Below are 20957 nucleotides of genomic sequence, written 5' to 3' on the forward strand. Positions count from 1 at the left end.
CCATATTACCACATAAGGATGAATAACCTTGGCCACAATGTAGATAATGACTTATGCTCTAGAATGTTCTATAATCAGTGCAATTCACTTTACTACTTTTCAGGGCCTGATGTACATGCTTTACCTTATGTCACAACTCTCCGCTCCATGATGTTATTGTTGCACATTTTTGAAGTTTCGTAACAGTTCCCCTAATTCCCTGCCTATATCTTTTGAAACTGTTCTATTGAAGTGTTTGATATGAACCCCTAACTTGTGTGGGGGAAGGAAATTTTGAAATTTGCATTGGAGAAGAGACGTGGTAGATTTGCGACAAAACAACTTTATTGGAGTTGAATGAAACCAGTGGGAAAGTTTTCCCTTAAAAACCTAAAAATTTCATTCATGTACAAAACCATCTGCAGCAGTAGCAGGTTTTGCAACCTGCATTAGCTAAGCAAATATAGAATATTATAACATTTCTTGTAAAAGAAGCAAAAATCAAGATTTTTTTTTACAGAATCAGAATCCCTGGCATCAGTTTCCAATTTTAAATGGCTCTCTTAGTTTAATTCCCAATACTGTATTGGGAGTTGGGGAGAGAAAAGATATTTCATCAAAATGCTGAAAAGTGCTGTATGAATGCAAGTCTTTTTTTCTTTAAAACTCAAAGTGAATCCAAGTCCTTTAGCAAACTTTCAAAGTTTATATTTTGGAAATGCCGCAACAGGTATTAGAGGCCAGTATCCAGCATCAGGCATGCATTCTTATAGAATTAAATTAATTTGATCCAAGTCTTGCCTTCTAAATAGCAACTCTAACTCCTGGACGACACAGAACCAGATTTAGACTGGGCAGGAGATCAGCTGGTTTGTGTTTCGGTAATACATTTTGCATTAGCCTCTTTTTTTTAAAGCTAGTTTATATATCCAATTTAAGTCTAGCAAGAACAACTTCCATGGACAGAATTTAGATGAGCATAGTGTGATACAATTTACTTTTCCCAGCTCTTAGTGGTCTTGAAGGACAAGTTTTTCTTTATCTTGCTGTCTCATTTATCTCTAGATAGTGGACGAGTAATGAAGTCTAATGCTCATGTATTTGACTTTGAGTGTAAATGTTGACATCCAATCACTTCTATGTTCTTTAGTCAGCACCTTTGTAAACATTAGACCAATTGGCATTGTTCAGGCTCCATACCTACCTATTGTCAAGTGGGACACTTTAGGGGCAATAAATAACATAGGTGACTATTGCCTGCCACAATAACAGATGTTCTTGTTCGTTTATTTGAGACCTTCTCATGGCAAAGTAAATGTCTGCTGTCTGAAGCATCCATTCTCAACAAAAGCACTCAGACTACCATTTATCCTTGACACATTCTGATCCAAATGACCCAACATTGTCTTCCACCATAAATGTCAGCAAAAGAATGATTCACACACACAAATGTCTTTTTTTGAGCTGCATATTCTTAAGGAGTTTGATTGCTGCTTGCAACTCCGTTAGTTAACAAAGTGTACAACTGAGTAGGGAGCATTTTCAAAGTTTTAAAACTGTAGGTCATTTACAGTAATACCCCGCTTAACATTGTCGTTCTGTTCTTGAAAGGTGCAACTTTAAATGAGAAAACAGTAAGCAAATCAGATTTTCCCATTAAAGTGAATGTAAAAACTGTAGTTGGTTTCTGTAGGACCCTTCTCATCAGAAAAAAAACATTAAAACATTATGCCATGTATGTTTCAGTACTGTACATTTATAAATTACTATATTTGTAAATAAAATAACCTCTAAAATAAAATAAGTTTAAAAATATAAAAGAAATATGCTAACTCTACTTGCTTCCCACTCGCAGTTTCTCCTGTTCGGCACCACTTCTGCTCCCCACACTCTGGCTTGTTGCCAGTTGTGCTCCCCGACCCTCTGGCTCTCTGCCAGCCGCGCTCCCGCTGGCTGACCCTTGCATTCCCCAACCCTCCTGGTCACTGTTGACCCTTCTGCCGGCCAACCCTCCTGCTGCCCTCTTCCAAACCCTTGCTGCGAGTGAGGGCTGTGAGCAGTGAGAGGCAGGAAGCAATTTAGGGAATGAGAGCAGCTTTAAGTTGCAGTGTCATGGAGGTAAGCCGCAAGCTGGTGGGACAGGGGCCGGGGAGTGGAAGAGACTGCTCCAAAATGGTGCCAATCGGTTCATGCAACTCCACGTCAAGCCCAGCGTAAAATGACATTAAAACAAAACTCCCGACGCTAAACACAAATACCAGCCCCATTAACTGACCAACGCTAAAGTGTAACGACTTAAAACAGGGTGACTTAAAGCAAGGACTTATTGCATTGGATACCTGCACTGATGGTTACTGATTAAACAGAGGCTATAGGTGCCTAGGTTTGAACCCCTGGTCTAATTGAGCAGCCTGGGCTGGGATGAGAAAAATCAGCTCGAAGATGTGTAATTACTAAATGAAACAATGCTTGATGTTGGCATATTTGAATGGCTTTGCTGACACTTGCCTTACAGTGTCAGATGTAAAGAATGGTTAATTGGGCAAAGGACCCATTATTCCATAAAAATGCATTACAGTTAGACTCAGTCCTAGCAAATTTTATTTTTATTAGTCATAGAAAATATATATTGTAAGAGTGTTGTAAGACAATTTTATACCATCCGGTAGAACTATCCTGTTTCAATATCTGAGCCCATAGTTTTGATAGACGGGGATTATACAGATTACAGCACCTGCTCTGAGGTCCAAACTGTGCAGCAAGATATAAGCTTCTTATCACATGCTTTATGAATGTAAAAAAAAATTACATTTAAATCCTCTTAGGTATAAAATGCATTTACCATGAAATTGTGTTCACTGACCAAGTGCATTCATTAAGTTCCAAATCCCTGTGGCTGTTTACATGAAAAGCCGCAGGTACGAATGCATGAATGCAGTTTTTATTTAAAAAGACATTCGGAATTACCTTGTTCTCTAGGCAAAAGAACTATCAATATTTTCACATATATTTTGCACTTATAGTAGCACAAGAATTATGGCTGTAAGGGTGCTGCTGTAGGTCTGTTTTCAAATTCCTACAAACTCTACAGCATCACAGGGTAACTGAGCCTTTTGTTGTCTTCAGCCAATAAGGAATGTATGAGGAGCTAGAGTAAGCCATTCAGTACTTCCAAACTGTTCCACACATGGGTTTGTACCGTGGAACCTCAGTGTCATGAGCAAAATTGAACTCAATACTCGCATTAAAGTTTTATGTACATATTGAGATACTTACAGATCTTGGTTGCTCTGATTTAACGTTTATTCACCAGTTAGGCAATGCCTCTAAGAACAATATTTTCCAGCTTTAAAGGCCCAGAAAATTCATACAGGAAGAATAAAAAGATACAAGTGAAAATAGGATTACAGCAGCTGGTTTGCCAGGGCTCAAGGATCAGTTGTGATCCACAGTCTGCACTTTATCAGTCCTGTCTTACCACAGTAACTTAAAGTGTAAACCATCCATCTCGGCAGGCATGGTTTGAAGGCTTTGAAACCTGAAACATGCCTTCACTTTGATTTTCCAGTCACTTTGCTATCGACTGACTATCCCACTAATGTCATTGCTATCATGAGTTTGTCACAATAGGGTAAAATTCATCTTGGGCTGTGGTGCAAAATGGGGTATTATTGTGACTTTGCCAAAGGTTGATTTCACCACCATTATCTTTGCTCTATTAAGTAGTATCATAAATTGTAACGCCTTTAGAAGGAAGCACTATAATCTTGTTGTTTTCATGATTTTTCCCTGCTATTCTATAAAGGCTGTTTCTTGGTTGGTTTTCTGGTATTTAACCCAGGTGGCAGCACACGATCCTGCCATCAACGCATGGGATTTTTCAGTCGGATTTCTAAAGGGGAGGTTATGTGTGGCCAACCTCACTGAATTCTTTGAAGAAAGTACAGAGAAGAGCAATATGGTATACCTAATGTATTTGGACTTCTGAAAAGCCTTGAATAAGGTACCTTATTGTACACTCATGGCTAAGGTAAGAACATGTGGAACTGTGGGACAGGTAGAATAGACGGCAAGCTGGCTATAAAACAGAGTCGGAGTTAAAGGTAATTCATTGACAAATAGAAGGAAGTAGTTGGAAGTAGTTATGTTGTAGAAGGAAGTAGTGTTTGACAAGGATCAGAGCTGGGCTCACAATTTACAGAAGCAATTTGGACTTGAGAATCATATACAATTTCAAAATTTGTGGATGACTTGGAGTCTGGTTACAACAGAGAAGGAGTGTGACAAAGTAAAGAAAGACATTAATAAACTTGCAAAATGGGCATGTAATTGGTAAATGATCTTCAACATAGTTAAGTGTGAAGTTGTACATTTTGGTAGTAAGAATAAGAGGCCACATACTTTTTGGAAAATAAGTGTCTAAATGGGATAGTGGAACTGAAGGATCTGGAACAGATACCTCAGTTACTAAAAGTGGTGACACAGGTCAGCATGGCTATAAAAATAATGAACAAAGCAGTAAGGTTCATTTCTAAATGGATAGAATTGAAAAACAGAAGTTATATTTAACGTGTATAGAACTTTGGTTAGACAATACTTAGAGTACTGTGAAGTAAACTGGTCTCCAATTACTGGAGGGATATAAAGACACTGGGAAAAATGCAAAAATGAGTTATTAGAATGATACCAGAATTGAGAGATTATACCTATCAGGAAATATTGAACAGGCTCTTTTGTTTACCTCTGGAAAGGGAAGACTGAAGGGTGACTTGATAGAGGCCTTTAAGATTAAGAGGGACGTGAGAGGTTAGAAGTAGAGACGATTTTTCCAGTTGCAGGCGAGACCAGAACTAGTGACCTAAATGGGGAATTTGGGAGAAACTTCTTTACCCAGACTGGTTAGAATGTGTTAGATATAGTTAAGAGGAAGTTAGATGAACACATGAGGGAGAAGAAACAGAAAAAATATGTTAATGAGGTTAGTTGAAGATGGGAGGAGGTTTGTGCGAAGCATAAACATCAGAAATGGATCTTTTGGGCAAAATGACTTTTTCCTGTATTGTAAATACTTCATACTTCAGAATGGTGAAACCAAAAAAAATCAAAAAATGCTGAAAATACAGAGATTACCCATCAGAATTTGATAAGACCAGAAAAGATATTGTACGTCAATTCTAGATCCTTCATATGCCTGTTTTTCTTTTATCAAATGTCTGCTATATATTTCAAGTAGTTCTGTTCTTATTTCACAATTCCAGCATTTGTATTTTTTCCTTTTCATCCAGGAAAGGACTCCAACCTGATTTATTTCTACTCACTAATGAGTATCGAAGTTCAACAGTTGAGATTAGATAACTCAGCACTGGCCAGAAACAAGTTGGTGCTACTCATCTGTATAGGAGTCAGCAGGTGTCATTTTGACTTTTGTGTGATAGTGTAAAGCTGGTGACAGCAAATCGGCAGCCTGTTCTAAAGGTTTTTCCCAATTTTTATTTTCACCAACTTCAATGGAAATAAAAATCAGAGAGATGATTTGCCGTCACCCATTTTACGCTATCTGACAAAGTCAAAATTACCCCCATCGTGTAGTTGATTTACCCACAGGGATGCTTGCAATAAAACTCAAAGGGATAGAAATTTGTCTCGGGTGGTGGTGTAAAACAGCCTGTTAGATGCAATGTTAGATTTTCAGTTCAATTGCAGCCCATGGAATTAAACACCAGGCACTCCAAACAGTGGCCGGCCGATCTGACACTGCCCACTTTGCGCTATTGCCCAAATCAAGTTTCTAGCACAAAGTGTAGATTCAACATTTTAAATTGCAATTTGAAAAGCTTTTTTTACAAGTTGAAAAGTGCAGCTGTGTTTGTTCTTCCAGCCATTTTCTGTATACAGCGTCTGTGGTCTCCAATGAAAAATACATTATGATTCACATTGTTAGTACTTGAATTAATTACGCTTCAGAATGTTGCAGCAAAGTAATTTTTGTATATTTTGGAATGAAAAAATACAATAAACATGGGCCACATATAGGTCCTCAAATCTCTAATTGTAAACTATTTACTGCTGGTGTCTGTTTTGCTTTAACGTTTAAAAGGTATATTTTGTCACATGGGACTGGTGCAAGTATGTTTAAGTTTCTTTAGTAGGGTGGTTGGTGCAGTATTGTGCTATGGGAAATCAATTCAACTTCTCCATTTACTCTTAGCACCCATCAGGATCAGGCAAGAGCAAATTGCTCTTGTTACAGAATTACATTTATCTCTGTCCTATACCCAGTGTGATATACAAAGAAAGACAAACAGTCTGTTAACTACTTGGTTTTTGAAATGAAAGCCTTTTAGTTGCTGTGATGCTGTCGCTGCTTTGAAGTTTTATCTGTTTATGAATCAAGAATATACAAACATATTTAAAAATCTGAGCCAGCAGTGCCTTAACTTTCCAAAAAAGTCAAATGCGCAGAACTTATTGCTCTGAATTTTTTTCTCCCTTCCACACCTAAGGCCAACAACAAGCCAGAGATTGAGGCAGCTTTGTTCCTGGATTGGATGAGGCTAGAGCCACAGTCTATGGTCTGGATGCCAGTGCTTCACCGAGTGGCAGCAGCAGAGACTGCCAAACACCAAGCCAAGTGCAATATCTGCAAGGAATGTCCTATCATCGGATTCAGGTACACATGTAGTCTATTATTGCTGCTTAACCAAAATTGTTTAAAAAATGTCAAGACCTTTAGAGCATTTTGGAGCAGATAACGGTCGAGGTAGTTTTTATTCATGGCTCTGTTATGGAGATTTCATATCTTTTAATTGGCAGAAAAACAATTGTTGTATCCATGTAAAATTAAGGAGGACCTTATTTATTCTGTTTATTTCAAAAGAATCGTAGAAATAATCATTTGAAAAATTGTAGTTCTACTTTTTCAGCCTGGTCATGCGAGTTAAGCAGTAAGTGGACAGAGGAGGTTTCACTGCCTCCCTGCAACCACAGCACTTTATGCTGGAAGTAGCATGGGGTAGCCAGAATACAGATGGATAATGAGAGGCAAGTAACAGAAATATGCAGGCTGGCATACAGTGTTTTTACAGGCTTTTTATTAGGGAAACCGGAATACTGGCTGGAATTTTCCAGCCCCCACTGCGGCGAGCCATTGAAATCTCCATCCATATCAGCAGGACCAGAAGGTCCCACCAGCGCGAGGGCTGGAAAATTCTGGCCACTGTATTTGAAACTGGACCAGGGAACTGAACTAGTGTTGGGCACATAAACAAGGGTCTGGCAGACGTTCTGCCATCACTGTAAGCTTACAGAAATTTCGAGGTTTCTATATTGTAACTTTAAATCATCCATTCTAACAGTTAAGTATTTATTCACGTGGTCTCTGTTACATTTCCAGCAGCCAAAATGTGCTTTACAAACGATCTTGTCCTGCTATTGAAACCAAACCCTTAAATAACTATGTAATCCTCAGTAAACAACTTAATTTCATCGAGCAAGCTTTGGGAGAACCAGACTTTACTATTAGACAAATATCCATTCAGTCTCCCAGACGGTATATAAACACAGCCAAAACCTTGTACTGAAAGCACAAAAACTCCTACAAAGTATGGATTTATAAACATGGATTATAACAACCAAGTTTTGACTTGGATTTTCAATTTAGTTTGATATTCAAGCATTGAAGTACCCAAAAAACCTCTCAGAAAATAACTGGAGCTTACCTTCTAGTGGCTTTAGCAACCTTACTGAAGAAATTCCTATACACAGAAACATTCACTTACAGTAAATAGGAGAGATTTTAAAGGACACTGAAAATTCAAACATTATTGATAGTGCCATGCTGATCACTGATTCTTTTCTATATATCATGTGGAGTACAATAAATTATATTAGACAACAAAGTAGCTATCTTCCTCTCAGCAAGAGAACTAAATAATATAATTGGAAAACGTGTCATCTGTGTGAGGAAATAACAGGAAGAATCTGATCAGATCACTTTACTAGTTAAGTGTTATGATGTGGCAGATGATAAGTGCCAGTCAGACCAAATCCACAAGGGAAACTCGGCTGTGTTATCATAACAGTTTTGCAATTTATAATTATTACGAGAAGATGTGTGCACTGAATTTGAAGTAATGAATCCACCCAGACCTTTGGAGATTTTCAAAATTAAATTATAATATTTATTAACAAAATAAAATATTTCAAGCACATACATAAGACCTGAATTACATTTCTACCATAACAAATCCTAAAATTCTGAATTAACCTAACTTTTTTTATTCATCCATGGGATGTGGGCTTTGCTGGCTGGGCCAGCATTTATTGCCCATCTCTAGTTGCCCTTGAGAAGGTGGTGGTGAGCTGCCTTCTTGAACTGCTGCAGTCCATGTGGTATAGGTACACCCACAATGCTATTAGGAAGGGCGTTCCAGGATTTTGACCCAGTGAAGGAACAGCGATATATTTTCAAGTCAGGATGTTGAGTGACTTGGAGGGGAACTTCCAGGTGATTGTGTTCCCATCTATCTGCTGCCCTTGTCCTTTTAGATAGTAGTGGTCGTGGGTTTGGAAGATGCTGTTGAAGGAGCCTTGGTGAATTCCTGCAATGCATCTTGTAGACGGTACACACTGCTGTCACTATGCGTCAGTGGTGGAGAGAGTGAATGTTTGTAGATGTGGAGCCAGTCAAGTGGGCTGCTTTGTCCTGGATGGTGTCAAGCTTCTTGAGTGCTGTGGGAGCTGCACTTATTCAGGCTAGTGGGGAGTATTTCCATCACACTCCTAACTTGTGCCTTGTAGTTGGTGGACAGGCTTTGGGGAATCAGGAGGTGAATTATTTGTTGTAGGATTCCTAGCCTCTGACCTGCTCTTGTAGCCACAGTATTTATATGGCCAGTTCAGTTTCTGGTCAATGGTAACCCCCCCAGGATGTTGATAATGGGGGATTCAGTGATGGCAATGCCATTGAACATCAAGGGGCGATGGTTGGATTCTCCCTCGTTGGAGATGGTCACTGCCTGACACTTGTGTAGTGCGAATGTTACTTGCCAGCTCAAGCCTGGATGTTGCCCAGTCCTGACGCATTTGGACATGGACTGCTTCAGTATCTGAGGAGTTGTGAATGGTGCTGGACATTGTGCAATCATCAGCGAATATCCCCACTTCTGACCTAATGATAGAAGGAAGGTCATTGATGAAGCAGCGGAAGATGGTTGGGCCGAGGACATTACCCTGAGAAACTCCTGCAGTGATGTCCTGGAGCTGGGATGACTGACCTCCAACAACCACAACCATCTTCCTTTGTGCTAGGTATGACTCCAACCAGCAGAGAGTTTTTCCCCTGATTCCCATTGACTCCAGTTTTGCTAGGGCTCCTTGATGCCACACCCTGTCAAATGCTGCCTTGATGTCAAGGGCAGTCACTCTCACCTCACCTCACCTCAGGAGTTCAGCTGTTTTGTTCATGTTTGAACCAAGGCTGTAATGAGGTCAGAAGCTGAGTGACCCTGGCGGAACCCAAACTGGGTGGCAGTGAGCAGATAATTGCTAAGCAAGTGCCACTTGATAGCACTGTTGATGACCCCTTCCATTACTTTACTAATGATGGAGAGTAGACTGATGGGGCAGTAATTGGCTGGATTGGATTTGTCCTGCTTTTTGTATATAGGACATACCTGGGCAATTTTCCTCATAATTGGGTAGATGCTAGTGTTGTAGCTGTACTGGACCAGCTTGGCTAGGAGCGTGGCAAGTTCTGGAGAACAAGTCTTCAGTACTATTGCCAGAAGGTTGTCAGAGCCCATAGCCTTTGCAATAACCAGTGCCTTCAACCGTTTCTTGATATCAGGTGGAGTGAATCGAATTAGCTGAAGACTGGCAGCTGTGATGCTGTGGACCTCTGGAGGAAGCAGAGATGGATCATTCACTCAGCACTTCTGGCTGAAGAATGTAGCACCTGCCTCAGTCTTATCTTTTGCACTGATGTGCTGGGCTCCTCCACCATTGAGGATGGGGATATTTGTGGAGCCTCCTCTTCCAGTGAGTTGTTTAATTGTCCACCACCATTCATGATTGGATGTTGCAGGACTGCAGAGTTTGGTTAGGTCTGATCTGTTGGTTGTGAGATTGCTTAGCTCTCTCTTAGCCTTAGCTGCTTATGCTGTTTGACACACAAGTAGTCCTGGTTTACAGCTTCAGGTTGACACCTCATTTTTGGGTATGCCTGGTGTTGCTCCTGGCATGCCCTCCTGCACTTGTCATTGAACCAGGGCTGATCCCCTGGCTTAATGGTAATGGTTGAGTGGGGAATATGCTGGACAATGAGGTTACAGATTGTACTCGAGTGCAGTTCTGCTGCTGATGGCCCACAGTGCTTTGTGGATGCCCAGTTTTGAGTTGCTAGATCTGTTCAAAATCTATCCCATTTAGCACGGTGGTAGTGCCACACAACACGATGGATGGTATCCTCAATGTGAATGCAGGATTTTGTCTCCACAACGACTGTGCAGTGGTCACTCCTACCGATACTGTCATAGACACATGCATCTGCAGCAGGCAGGTTGGTGAGGATGAGGTCAAGTATGATTTCCCCTCTTGTTAGTTCCCTCACCACCTGCCGCAGGCGCAGTCTAGCAGTTATGCCAATAAGGACTCGGCCAGCTCGGTCAGTAGTGGTGCTACCGAGCCACTCTTGGTGATGGACATTGAAATCCCCCACCAAGAGTACATTCTGCGCCCTTGCTATCTTCAGTGCTTCCTCCAAGTGATGTTCAACATGGAGGAATATCGATTCATCAGCTGAGGGAGGGCAGTACGTGGTAATCAGCAGGAGGTTTTCTTGCCCATGTTTGATCTGATGCCATGAGACTTTGTGGGGTTCGTAGTCGATGTTGAGGACTCCCAGTGCAACTCCCTCAAGACTGTATACAACTGTGCTGCCACCTCTGCTGGACCTGTCCTGTCAGTGGGATAGGACATACCCAGGGATGGTGATGGTGGGGTCTGGGATATTTTCTGTAAGGTACAATTCTGTGAGGACGATTATGCCAGGCTGTTGCTTGACTAGTCTGTGAGACAGCTCTCCCAATTTTGCACTAGCCCCCAGATGATGGTAAGGAGGGCTTCGCAAGGTCAGCAGGACTGAGTTTGCCGTTGTCATTTCTGGTGCCTTGGTCGATGTGGGGTGGTCCATCCGATTACATTCCTTTTTTGTGACTTTGTAGTGGTTTGTTAGAACTGAATGGCTTGTTAGGCCATTTCAGAGGGCATTTAAGAGGCAACCACATTGCTCTGGGTCTGGAGTCACATGTAGGCCAGGCTAGGTAAGGGCGACAGATTTCCTTCCCTAAAGGACATTCGTGAACCAGATGGGTTTTTACAGCAATCGACAATGGTTCCATGGTCGTTATTAGACTTATAATTCCAGATTTTTATTGAATTCAAATTCCACCATCTGCTGTGGCGGGATTTGAACCTGGGTCCCCAGAGCATTACCCTGGGTCTCTGGATTACTAGTCCAGTTATACACCCAGTTATAACTCCCAGTTGTACACCCCCTTTAAGGTAACAGTCCAAAATACTTAAATTTAAAACAAACCCAGCAAGTTAACACAATACGCACTTGACAGTGGAATTCCAAATAGGTTTTCTCCAACTTTAGTTACTTTACATAGCAGACTTATGCACAAATGGCTGGAAGCATCTTGAAGGCTGTTTCACACATTCCTGTTAGATCTTACATGGCCTTCTCTCTACATAGCCTTTCATTCTCCTTTATATATGTTTCTCTCTCTTTACTATGTAAACTCAATTGTTCCATATGTCTTTGAACCTGTATCCTCCTCATAATATAAAAACTTTCATGTTGCCAATATTGTAAGTAACCTTTGGGAAAAATAAACACACTTCTTAGCCTTGCTTATCAGGCTAGTTGTAAGCAGACTAAGATCCCTTTAAAATCCAACAATTCCTTTATTTATCTAAAAATGCAAATTCCCTTCACACCTTAAATGCTAAGCCAGTAACCTTGTTTACTCATGTCAAGCACATTTCTACCCTTAGCTTCTTTTGATGACTTGAAGCTTGCAGTCTACTTGACTCCAAATGTAATTAAATCATACAGACAGAACCACCTATACTTACACCCATAAACCTTCACAATAAACCAGAACTATTATGAAAATTATTATACTTTTGTCACACTAGTCACATGCCTCAGACAAGGAATGGAATTATTTTCTAACTGACCTGATGTTAACCATAGTGTGGCAAACTAATGTATTATGAAAGAATCAGAATTGGTTGGGGGGGGTGCTGGGGGGCAAAGATTAAGGGGTGGAAATTTGAGTGTCAGCATGCCTACACAAATTGAATGCAGCGAACAATCCCTGCATTGACCTAAGACCTTATGACTTCATTTAAATTAAACTGACAAGCTGCAGATGTTTCCAGGCAGCTCAGGGTGAAGTGGGAGGTCAATTTTGGGCCACTTTGAGATTGGCTTTGAGGCACTGTGGGCTTGTGCAGAAATTTGAATCAGCAAGTGTTTGTAGGGTTTTTGGTTGAAAAGTAGGAGGATTTTCTTAAACCTGGATCACCTTATCAATGGGTATATACCATATTATTATAAAATATATACTTACAGTGATAAATGCAGTATTCACTGGACAATGATGTGATCTGCAATTTGATCTGGGGTAGCTGATTCATTTAGTGGTATCATAGTTATCTTTAGTTCTGGTCCAAGCTGGGTAAAATCTGGGAAAGGAGACTTCCCATGCATTGTTCTGGGCTGTTTATATTCAGATTCAAGAGGTGCAAGGACTCTAGTCTCACCCACTTTTGCTAACTTTTTAAATGCAGGTACCGAAGTTTAAAGCACTTTAATTATGATGTCTGCCAAAGCTGCTTCTTTTCTGGTCGAACGGCAAAAGGACATAAAATGCATTACCCAATGGTGGAATACTGCACACCGGTAAGTAATGAACTGTAAGTACAGAAAGCGAAATCATTAAAAGTAGGCACTTGCGTGTTTTACTCACTTCTTTCTGTATATCCTATTCACTAAACAGCCCGGCCTGAGCTTTCAGTTTGCTACCTTCATTGGCAGTGTTTATGAGAAATCTGTGGCAGTATTTTATTCTGACTTTGTCATGCACCTTATGAATAGACAATTGGAAAACTATATAAAGAACTAAAAGATGAAAATGCTGTTTCATCAAAGTTTAATCAAAAGTTAGTTAAATATTAATATAATATTTTGTGGCTCACTTGATGTTGCACTAAAAGAATGGAACATGAAAGCACAGTTAGCTCAGAAAACAGTGTTTCAAGGACTTGTTAAGTCCTTAATTGCGGAATTGTGTTTGTACTTTTGGTGACTTATCCCATTAGCTTCACTAACCACTAGTGTTGGGAGGATTTTTGTGGTTCCAGTCCAGGAATGTCTGCACAGATACCATTAGCTCTGCTTCTCAATGTTGGAGGCAGGAATGAACTTTTCTCCTCATACCCCACTGTAGGAAATGGCCTCACACTCCTGCTTCAAAATGAGTGTAGCAAGGGCCACATGCTTAACATGGATTGGAAAAATCAGTGGATGCCAGAAAGAGATCCCCTCTCCCAATTTAAAAAGAGTACAGGAAGGGACTTTGCTTTCCCACTCCTCCACCTGGCCCAGTTGAAATGGGAAAAACTGGTCATTTACCAGATATATAACAGTAATTTAAGCACAGTGCAGGCTGGTATTGAGATCTGGATTCCCTCACAGATTCTGTGAAATTATTCTGTCAGCAGCTGAGCTTTGCAAACCAGGAAAGGTCCTAAATTTGATCTCTGGTCAGTGCTGCATTAGTTGTCCTCAGCTGAGATAGTGATCAGGATGGTGTAGTTTGTCTCACGTTTCCCGGGTAAAGGAGGGAAATATGGAGATGTTTTCTTCTCCCATGGAACTATACCCAGCTCTGACTACACTTCAACAGCCATTCATTATTGCTGAAAAAAGAGACAAGTTCATGATTTTGTGTGATTATCCTGTTGTGCCATTATCCTGCAGGTTGGCTTTGATGCGCCCTGTTTCAGCATCAAGCTTGCATGGTGAACAAATGGCTCGGGCCCTATTTATGAGGTTACCGATAAGACCACCCTGTAGCACATGGAACTTTAAAGATCCCATTGTGTATGGCTATGCCTTTACCAATCAGCATTCTCTTCTTATACAGTATAAATTGTTGTTTTCCCCTTATATTGGTATTCTTCTGGTGTTCTGATGAGTGCAAGATGAAAAGCTTTGACTTGCCTTTTTTTAGCAGGACTCAAGTCTGACTATTAGTACTCCATGGGCTGAATTTTACGTTGATCGGGCACGTGCCCGACCTGATCAGGCGTGAAATCACATGAGATGATGTCAGATGAGTGTCCCAAAGTCATCCCACGTCGCGATATTTCAGTCGGCGGCAGGACAATTAAGAGGGCAATTAAGCCCATTAACAACACATTTGTCTGTCATTTTACCTAGCCCATCCAACCTTATGATTGACAGACAGGCGAATCGGCCAGGTGGCCTTTGCATTTTCATCACACCTCATCCACAGACTGGATGAGAGTTTTATAATGAAACAAAATATAAATAAATTTCTGTGGACAGCATTTTCATTAGCTATATTTTCAGGTGACTGGTAATGATGCATGAACACTTCATTTCAGCTTTTGAAACCTTTATTTTTGTTGGTTCAGGTCTTCAGCTCCCTGCCTTCAGGGAGCTTTCTATCAGTGCTGGCCCACGCCCGCGTTGACATCATCGCCTGCCCTCTTCCCACCCCCCACCCCCCACCCCGGCAACACTGGCCATTAATTGACCAGTCAATGTAAAATCGGCAGTCAGGTGCCGATTGCAGTCGGCGGTCCGTTTCCCGGCCAGTCCCGGTCCCACCGATCTGAAAATTCAGGCCCATTAGTTGTAAAGTGTTTTGGGACATCCTAAGGTGAGGAAAGGTGCTATAGAAATATAAGTCAGTTCTGCTTTCTCCTTTAGTCAAGCAAAAATGCAAAGGGGTAATTTTGGCTTAATAGCAATAATATTCTGAAAAGATGTGAAACAGGCTGCTGATTCAAAATTACCACCGATGATTTCAGTGGAGGAGGAAAATTGAGAAAATCAAGGAGGAAACGACAAGGACAATAAAATAGGCTTTGATAATTAGACTTAGATTTAAGAGGAAACTCTGGTTTCCTATTTGAGACCCTACAGCTGCTCCAAGGCTTCTTCCCTCTGACCAGTCTAAGTTTTTCCCACGTGCACAATATTACTTGCATACGGTTGGGGATGTTTCCACAGTAAAATAAAAGTTAAAATCCACCAGCTACCATTAACCATGGGCGGAATCATCCCAGATTTGCACTTAGTGCAGTAGCAGGTGAGTAAAACGACAGTGGGTTTTCAGGTCGTATTGTCCCAAACTCGCCACGTTATTTATACATTCCCAGGAAACACGCCGTTTCCATAGTGGGCGGGCTCCAATTCAACAGCCACGCCATCACCTCGCTGCTTCATCATGCCGGGCACCACGTTTAAAGTACAGCCATGCTCAGTACTTCCAACCCTGGACTGCAGCAAAGAGGACATGACCTTGAAAGGCAAGAAGACTGCAGCCCTTGAGTGCCCTTTAGGCGCCTTGGAGGTCCTCTACCCCCGCTTTGGAGGCAGGACAGCAACATTACCACTCTGGCTTGGTAGCCGATGGCAGCGGTGGTCAATGCCAATGCTGCATAGAAGAGGTCGGCCATCCAATGTAAATAGAGGATGAATGATCTCATCCATGCAGCTAGGGTATGGCACTCTAAACTCACACACTCAAGCCCATCACACATTCACTGGCATCTCACACACTGTCAGCTGAAGGGATATCACCGCCCATTCTCACACACGTACCCTCACATGCCTATTTAGCCTCATCTCATATCTGAAGACTGCCTCCCTAGCCCTCATTTGCACAGATCAACATTTGCCCCCCCACACACACCCAGGGATACTTTTCTTCCCCAATACAGCCCTCGTCCTGCAGCCTCTTCCCTTGCCTGAGGCCACTTCTTCCCCCTTCACCAAGCAAGCTCTAGCCCTGCAGCCATTGAAAAGCCATCCACATATGGCTGATCTGGTAGGTACAGACCTGCTGTGAGCCCCCCTAAAAGTGATGTGGTGCTGTCTGTGAAGCCTGGTGCTGATTATTAAGAGTGCTGCCCAAAGCAAGGTAGGCAAACAAATCTCAAAGTCCCAAGCGAAGTGCAGTCCTCCAAGTGCAAGTTGCTTATGTGCCGTTGTGAAATGTGTCTGCATGTTTTCCTGCCGACATGGATGGATGATCCAGCAGTGGGGTGGAAGCTATTCCAGTGGCCGGGCCTAATAATGATGTGCTAGTGTATTACAATGAGGCTCCCAATGCCCAATGGAGGGAATTGCGGCCTGCCATCGATGGGCTGAGCAGGCACTTGCGAACTGGTTTCACACCGTCATGAAACTGATCACGCCATGTTGTCTGCTCACACCAAAGAACATGCCCGACGCTGGTGTTCATGGGAAATCCCGGCCCTTGTATAACATTACTGCAATGCTAACTTGTCACTTCCAGCTTTATTATGGAAACCGTTCAGAGCTTCTTTACTGTGGAGACCAAAATGCAGTTATTTTCATTTATGCTTTAAAGATGTTCTTATTGTACATGTAAAATGAAGCATGGAACCATGTATTTGACACTTTATCATTAGGAAATTGAGAATTTCCATTATGTTATTTGGGAATCTGCTGCATTAAACAAACAGTTTTGGGGGTGAAAAGCCAAGATTAAAAAGATAATAGGCAGTTGTTCTGCATCAATAAATGTTTTGTTTATTTTATTTATGTTGCATCAACATTTTAAAAATATAAGGTGAGGAATACTTCAGACGGTAGAAGATCTAACCACTCTTGTTCTATTGTCCTTTTAAAAGCTTCAACACCAGCAATCATTCATTTACGATTTCTTCATTTACAGTTTGGCTAATTAGAGCATATTTCCTATTTTATATAGCTTATATAAATTGATGTAGCTGTAAAAGAACAAATAGCTTTGAAAATTGAAGATGCCCTTTAACTGAAAAATGTAAAGTTTAGTGTGTGAAGATTAATTGTGTTTGTGATTCCTGAGAAAATATACCTTCATTCTTATTCCAGTTGCACTTTTCGACTATGGAGCCATTTCCAGTGATAGCTGTCATATTCCTTTACAATAACTTCTAGATTTAATTGTGGACAGCTGCTCAGTTTGTGAACAGTTGGTGTAATATCATGCTTGTGACTATCAATCTGGCCATAGACCTTTGCTTAACTGTATAGACCAGAGATGTCAAACTAATTTTGTATGGTGGACTTGATCCGACATCCTGGCACTTGGTATGGGCCACATTCAGCAAAACTTATTTGAATGCACTGGTGTAGAATACATTTCATATCTCATTTTTACCAGTTTCTGGACGCACAGTCCTGCACCTGATCTGCATTGGCAGCATGGCCATCTCCATAATGGTCCTTACAGTTTAAGATGTGTCTGGCTACACCTGAAAATCAGGGCTGCATGAATCTAAATGTGCAAAGAAGGGTCTTGCACCTGTTTTAGTACCCTTCTGCAAAATGCATAGAACATGAGCTATTTTTCCAGTTCTACAGCATCCTAAACAGCAGCTCTTAAAAGGACAGCAAGAGAAATAGAGAATTTTTAAAAAACTTACACTTCTGTGGATATTGGATGAGCAGGCTTAATTCTACCAGCTCCACAGTCACTACTGGCCCGCACTTGGCCCTCCTGCAGTTCACTGTTCCACCTTGCCAGATTTAGTAGCAATGTAGCAAGTCCAAATTTGATCCTCGCATTGGGTGAACTGCCTCTGAAAGCAAGACAAGCAACAGCAACTTGTCTCAATTATTGAAATGAAGCCTGAAGTCCAGTTTTGGGTAAATCACAACCTTGGTTTCTAGCATACGAACATCCACCTTGCTATTCCTACCAGTTTTAGTTTGTAATTCTTCAAATATCCTACCTCAGAAACTGGTTGTGATGATAGTCACATGAACAATTACATATTGTGCCTTAGGAACAGCATCACTTGCATGGTGAGGATTTGCCATCTCCTTTGTGCCCCCATCCTATAACTTCATTACCCAATGTCTCCTCACTAGCCATCCTGGATCCCAAATCTTCCATCTTGATTTCTCCCTCTGATCACCCTTCGTGATCCAGTTCCTATCTTCTGTTCTCTCTCTCACTCTTTCTCTCTCTCCCCCCCCCCCCCTCCCATTTCTAAGTCTCAACCTTCTGCCTCCTCATCTCTGTCATTCTCTTCCAGTCCACTCCAACCAAACACCACTCCCTGCTCTCTTTCTGTGTCTCTCCCCCTCTCACACACACACACATACACACACATATACATGTTCTGTTCCAGGAAACTGCAAACCTCTGCACACTGCGGACTGGATGAAACTGTTCACATGCTGGATCTGGTCTGGGGTGTGTATGTTTTACACTCCTGATATAAATTGGCCAAAGAAACAAACCCACCCAACCAGGCAAGGTGGCATAATTGATGCTCAAGTAGAAGTTACTTAGCTTTGTTGTTATGCCAACCAGAGAAACAAACCCCTATCCACAGAGAGTTTCAACATCTCCTTTAACAAGAGCACAGGTCATTCATGCTCATTGAGTTCATTGTCAGAAGCAACTCCATAGTGTAATGGACACAAAGATACAACTAATGTTTCCTTTGTTTAATTTTGTTATGTGTTCAAAGTTGTATTGCTGGAGTTTTATTGCGTGCAAAATACAAATGATAACATCCAGCTGAAGGATTAGTGCAGAATATAATTTATGGTTACATTCCCCTCAGACAACTTCAGGAGAAGACGTCCGGGATTTTGCTAAGGTATTAAAAAACAAGTTCCGAACAAAGAGATACTTTGCAAAGCATCCCCGGATGGGATATCTGCCAGTACAGACAGTTCTGGAGGGGGATAACTTAGAAACGTAAGTATTGTGTGAGATCTTTATTATTTCCATAATGCTTCAACTTCTCTGTGATCTTATTTTCACCAATACAAGTCCTATTCCATGGGAAATTAATATGACCCCCTCCCATTTTGTTGCATTGTTGCATGAGTTTATAATTTGGATCAGAACAAATGAATATTGACGGTTTTCAAGGAGAAATCATCTGTCATTGAAAGCATTCCAGGGATGTTGAGTCGCATTCACAAAAAGTTTTGGATTAAGGATGAGCATCAGAATCAAATAGATTGTCTGGATAAGTTGTAATTTGGCCAAATATGGATTTTTTTTTTAACTTCCCCAAATGCAAAGGAAAGACACCCTCTATTTACCCCATCATTGTTTTTCCTGCTAAAATAAATATCCTTTAGTCATCATTAATGTTAGCAACTGAGAAGGATTACAATGGTAGGTGTTTACAAAATTCTTCCATTGTTGGGAAGTTGTGTCTATTTTTCATAGTTTATGAATTAATTCCTCATAATTTTTCATAACTAGATTGTTGAAGATGTGTCATTGACATGCAAATGGGGACATTGATAAACTAACTGCTGCAGTTAAATTGTGCAGATAGGATAGTTTATGAGAAACATTTACAGGAATTGAAATGGGCAGGTTAGTATGACTTTGTTATAATTTTTAAAGTGGATTTTTAAGTTGTGCTAGAAAATACTCTACTTACAGGCATGAAGCTCATTTCTTCGCCATCCTTGGTGATAAGTTGAGATGACTATAAACTGGTCTTGGCCATGCTTACTTCTACTCTAAAGTCCCCAGAGACATCAATGCATTCCTTTAAACTTATGGAACTTTGGCAGCAATAAATATTAAACAACCAACATTGAGAAAAGAAAAACAAAAACAAAAACAGAATTACCTGGAAAAACTCAGCAGGTCTGGCAGCATCGGCGGAGAAGAAAAGAGTTGACGTTTCGAGTCCTTGAGAAAAGGACATCTTCAGAAATGTCTACATATAGAACCATGTCAATGTCAGCAGTGGCTATAGTTGCTCATGTTGCTAAACTACCAATCTTGGTCGTGCATTCAATCAAGGAGATGCCCATATTGCCATAAAAGCTGTGACAACGATGGCACTTCTGAAAATGTGCGGCATCCTAGTCAATGGCAGGACTTTAAAGATGCAAGAACTAAATTTAGAAAACCAATGTATCTGCTATGAAAACAAAGGGCACAAGAGACTACAGCTTAATGTGTTAATCCACATTCTCAAAATGGTCAATGTATTGAACTTTACCTGAAGTTTGCACTTTTTGAAATATTATTGAAAGACCACAAGATCTGGTGTTTTATTTAAAACCTTCATACACTACAATGATTTTGGTTTTGTGAAATGCCAATGGAACCTATAATTGATTTTTCAATGTTCTGCGATGAAGTGTTTAAATTTCCAGATTCGGGTGACATTCAAAATCTTTGGTTTTCCTGACATCCGTTTCTCATAACATTTTATTGGATATGCTCGTTGTTTTGAGAATGTGGATTAACACATTAAGCTGTAGTCTCTTGTGCCCTTTGTTTTCATAGCAGATACATTGGTTTTCTAAATTTAGTTCTTGCATCTTTAAAGTCCTGCCATTGACTAGGATGCCGCACATTTTCAGAAGTGCCATCGTTGTCACAGCTTTTATGGCAATATGGGCATCTCCTTGATTGAATGCACGACCAAGATTGGTAGTTTAGCAACATGAGCAACTATAGCCACTGCTGACATTGACATGGTTCTATATGTAGAATACCATATCTGCAGACTTTATAAGGGAGAGAGAAGAGTTCCAACAGGGGATAGGAAGGAAACAAACCAAAATTACAGCTTAGCTTTATCAGAGGGTTTTGGGGGGTGCGGGGGGGAGGAATGTCAAGGTGAAGAAGTTTCTAGCAAGAATTCAG

The 20957-nt window shown here is 40.9% G+C and overlaps 1 protein-coding gene across 2 annotated transcripts in view; it reads left to right on the forward strand.

The window, feature by feature from the left end:
* The window catches only part of dmd (dystrophin), a 1748406-nt gene that overhangs the window by 1659505 nt on the left and 67944 nt on the right, over positions 1–20957 (forward strand). For both annotated transcript variants that reach the window (XM_041212034.1, XM_041212035.1), the window contains 3 exons: positions 6483–6649; positions 12841–12952; positions 18892–19028. In XM_041212034.1, the coding sequence (XP_041067968.1) occupies positions 6483–6649; positions 12841–12952; positions 18892–19028 (416 nt within the window). The remainder of the gene's footprint in view (positions 1–6482; positions 6650–12840; positions 12953–18891; positions 19029–20957) is intronic.

The sequence above is a fragment of the Carcharodon carcharias genome, chromosome 18 (assembly GCF_017639515.1).
Source record: "Carcharodon carcharias isolate sCarCar2 chromosome 18, sCarCar2.pri, whole genome shotgun sequence".
NCBI lineage: Eukaryota > Metazoa > Chordata > Chondrichthyes > Lamniformes > Lamnidae > Carcharodon > Carcharodon carcharias.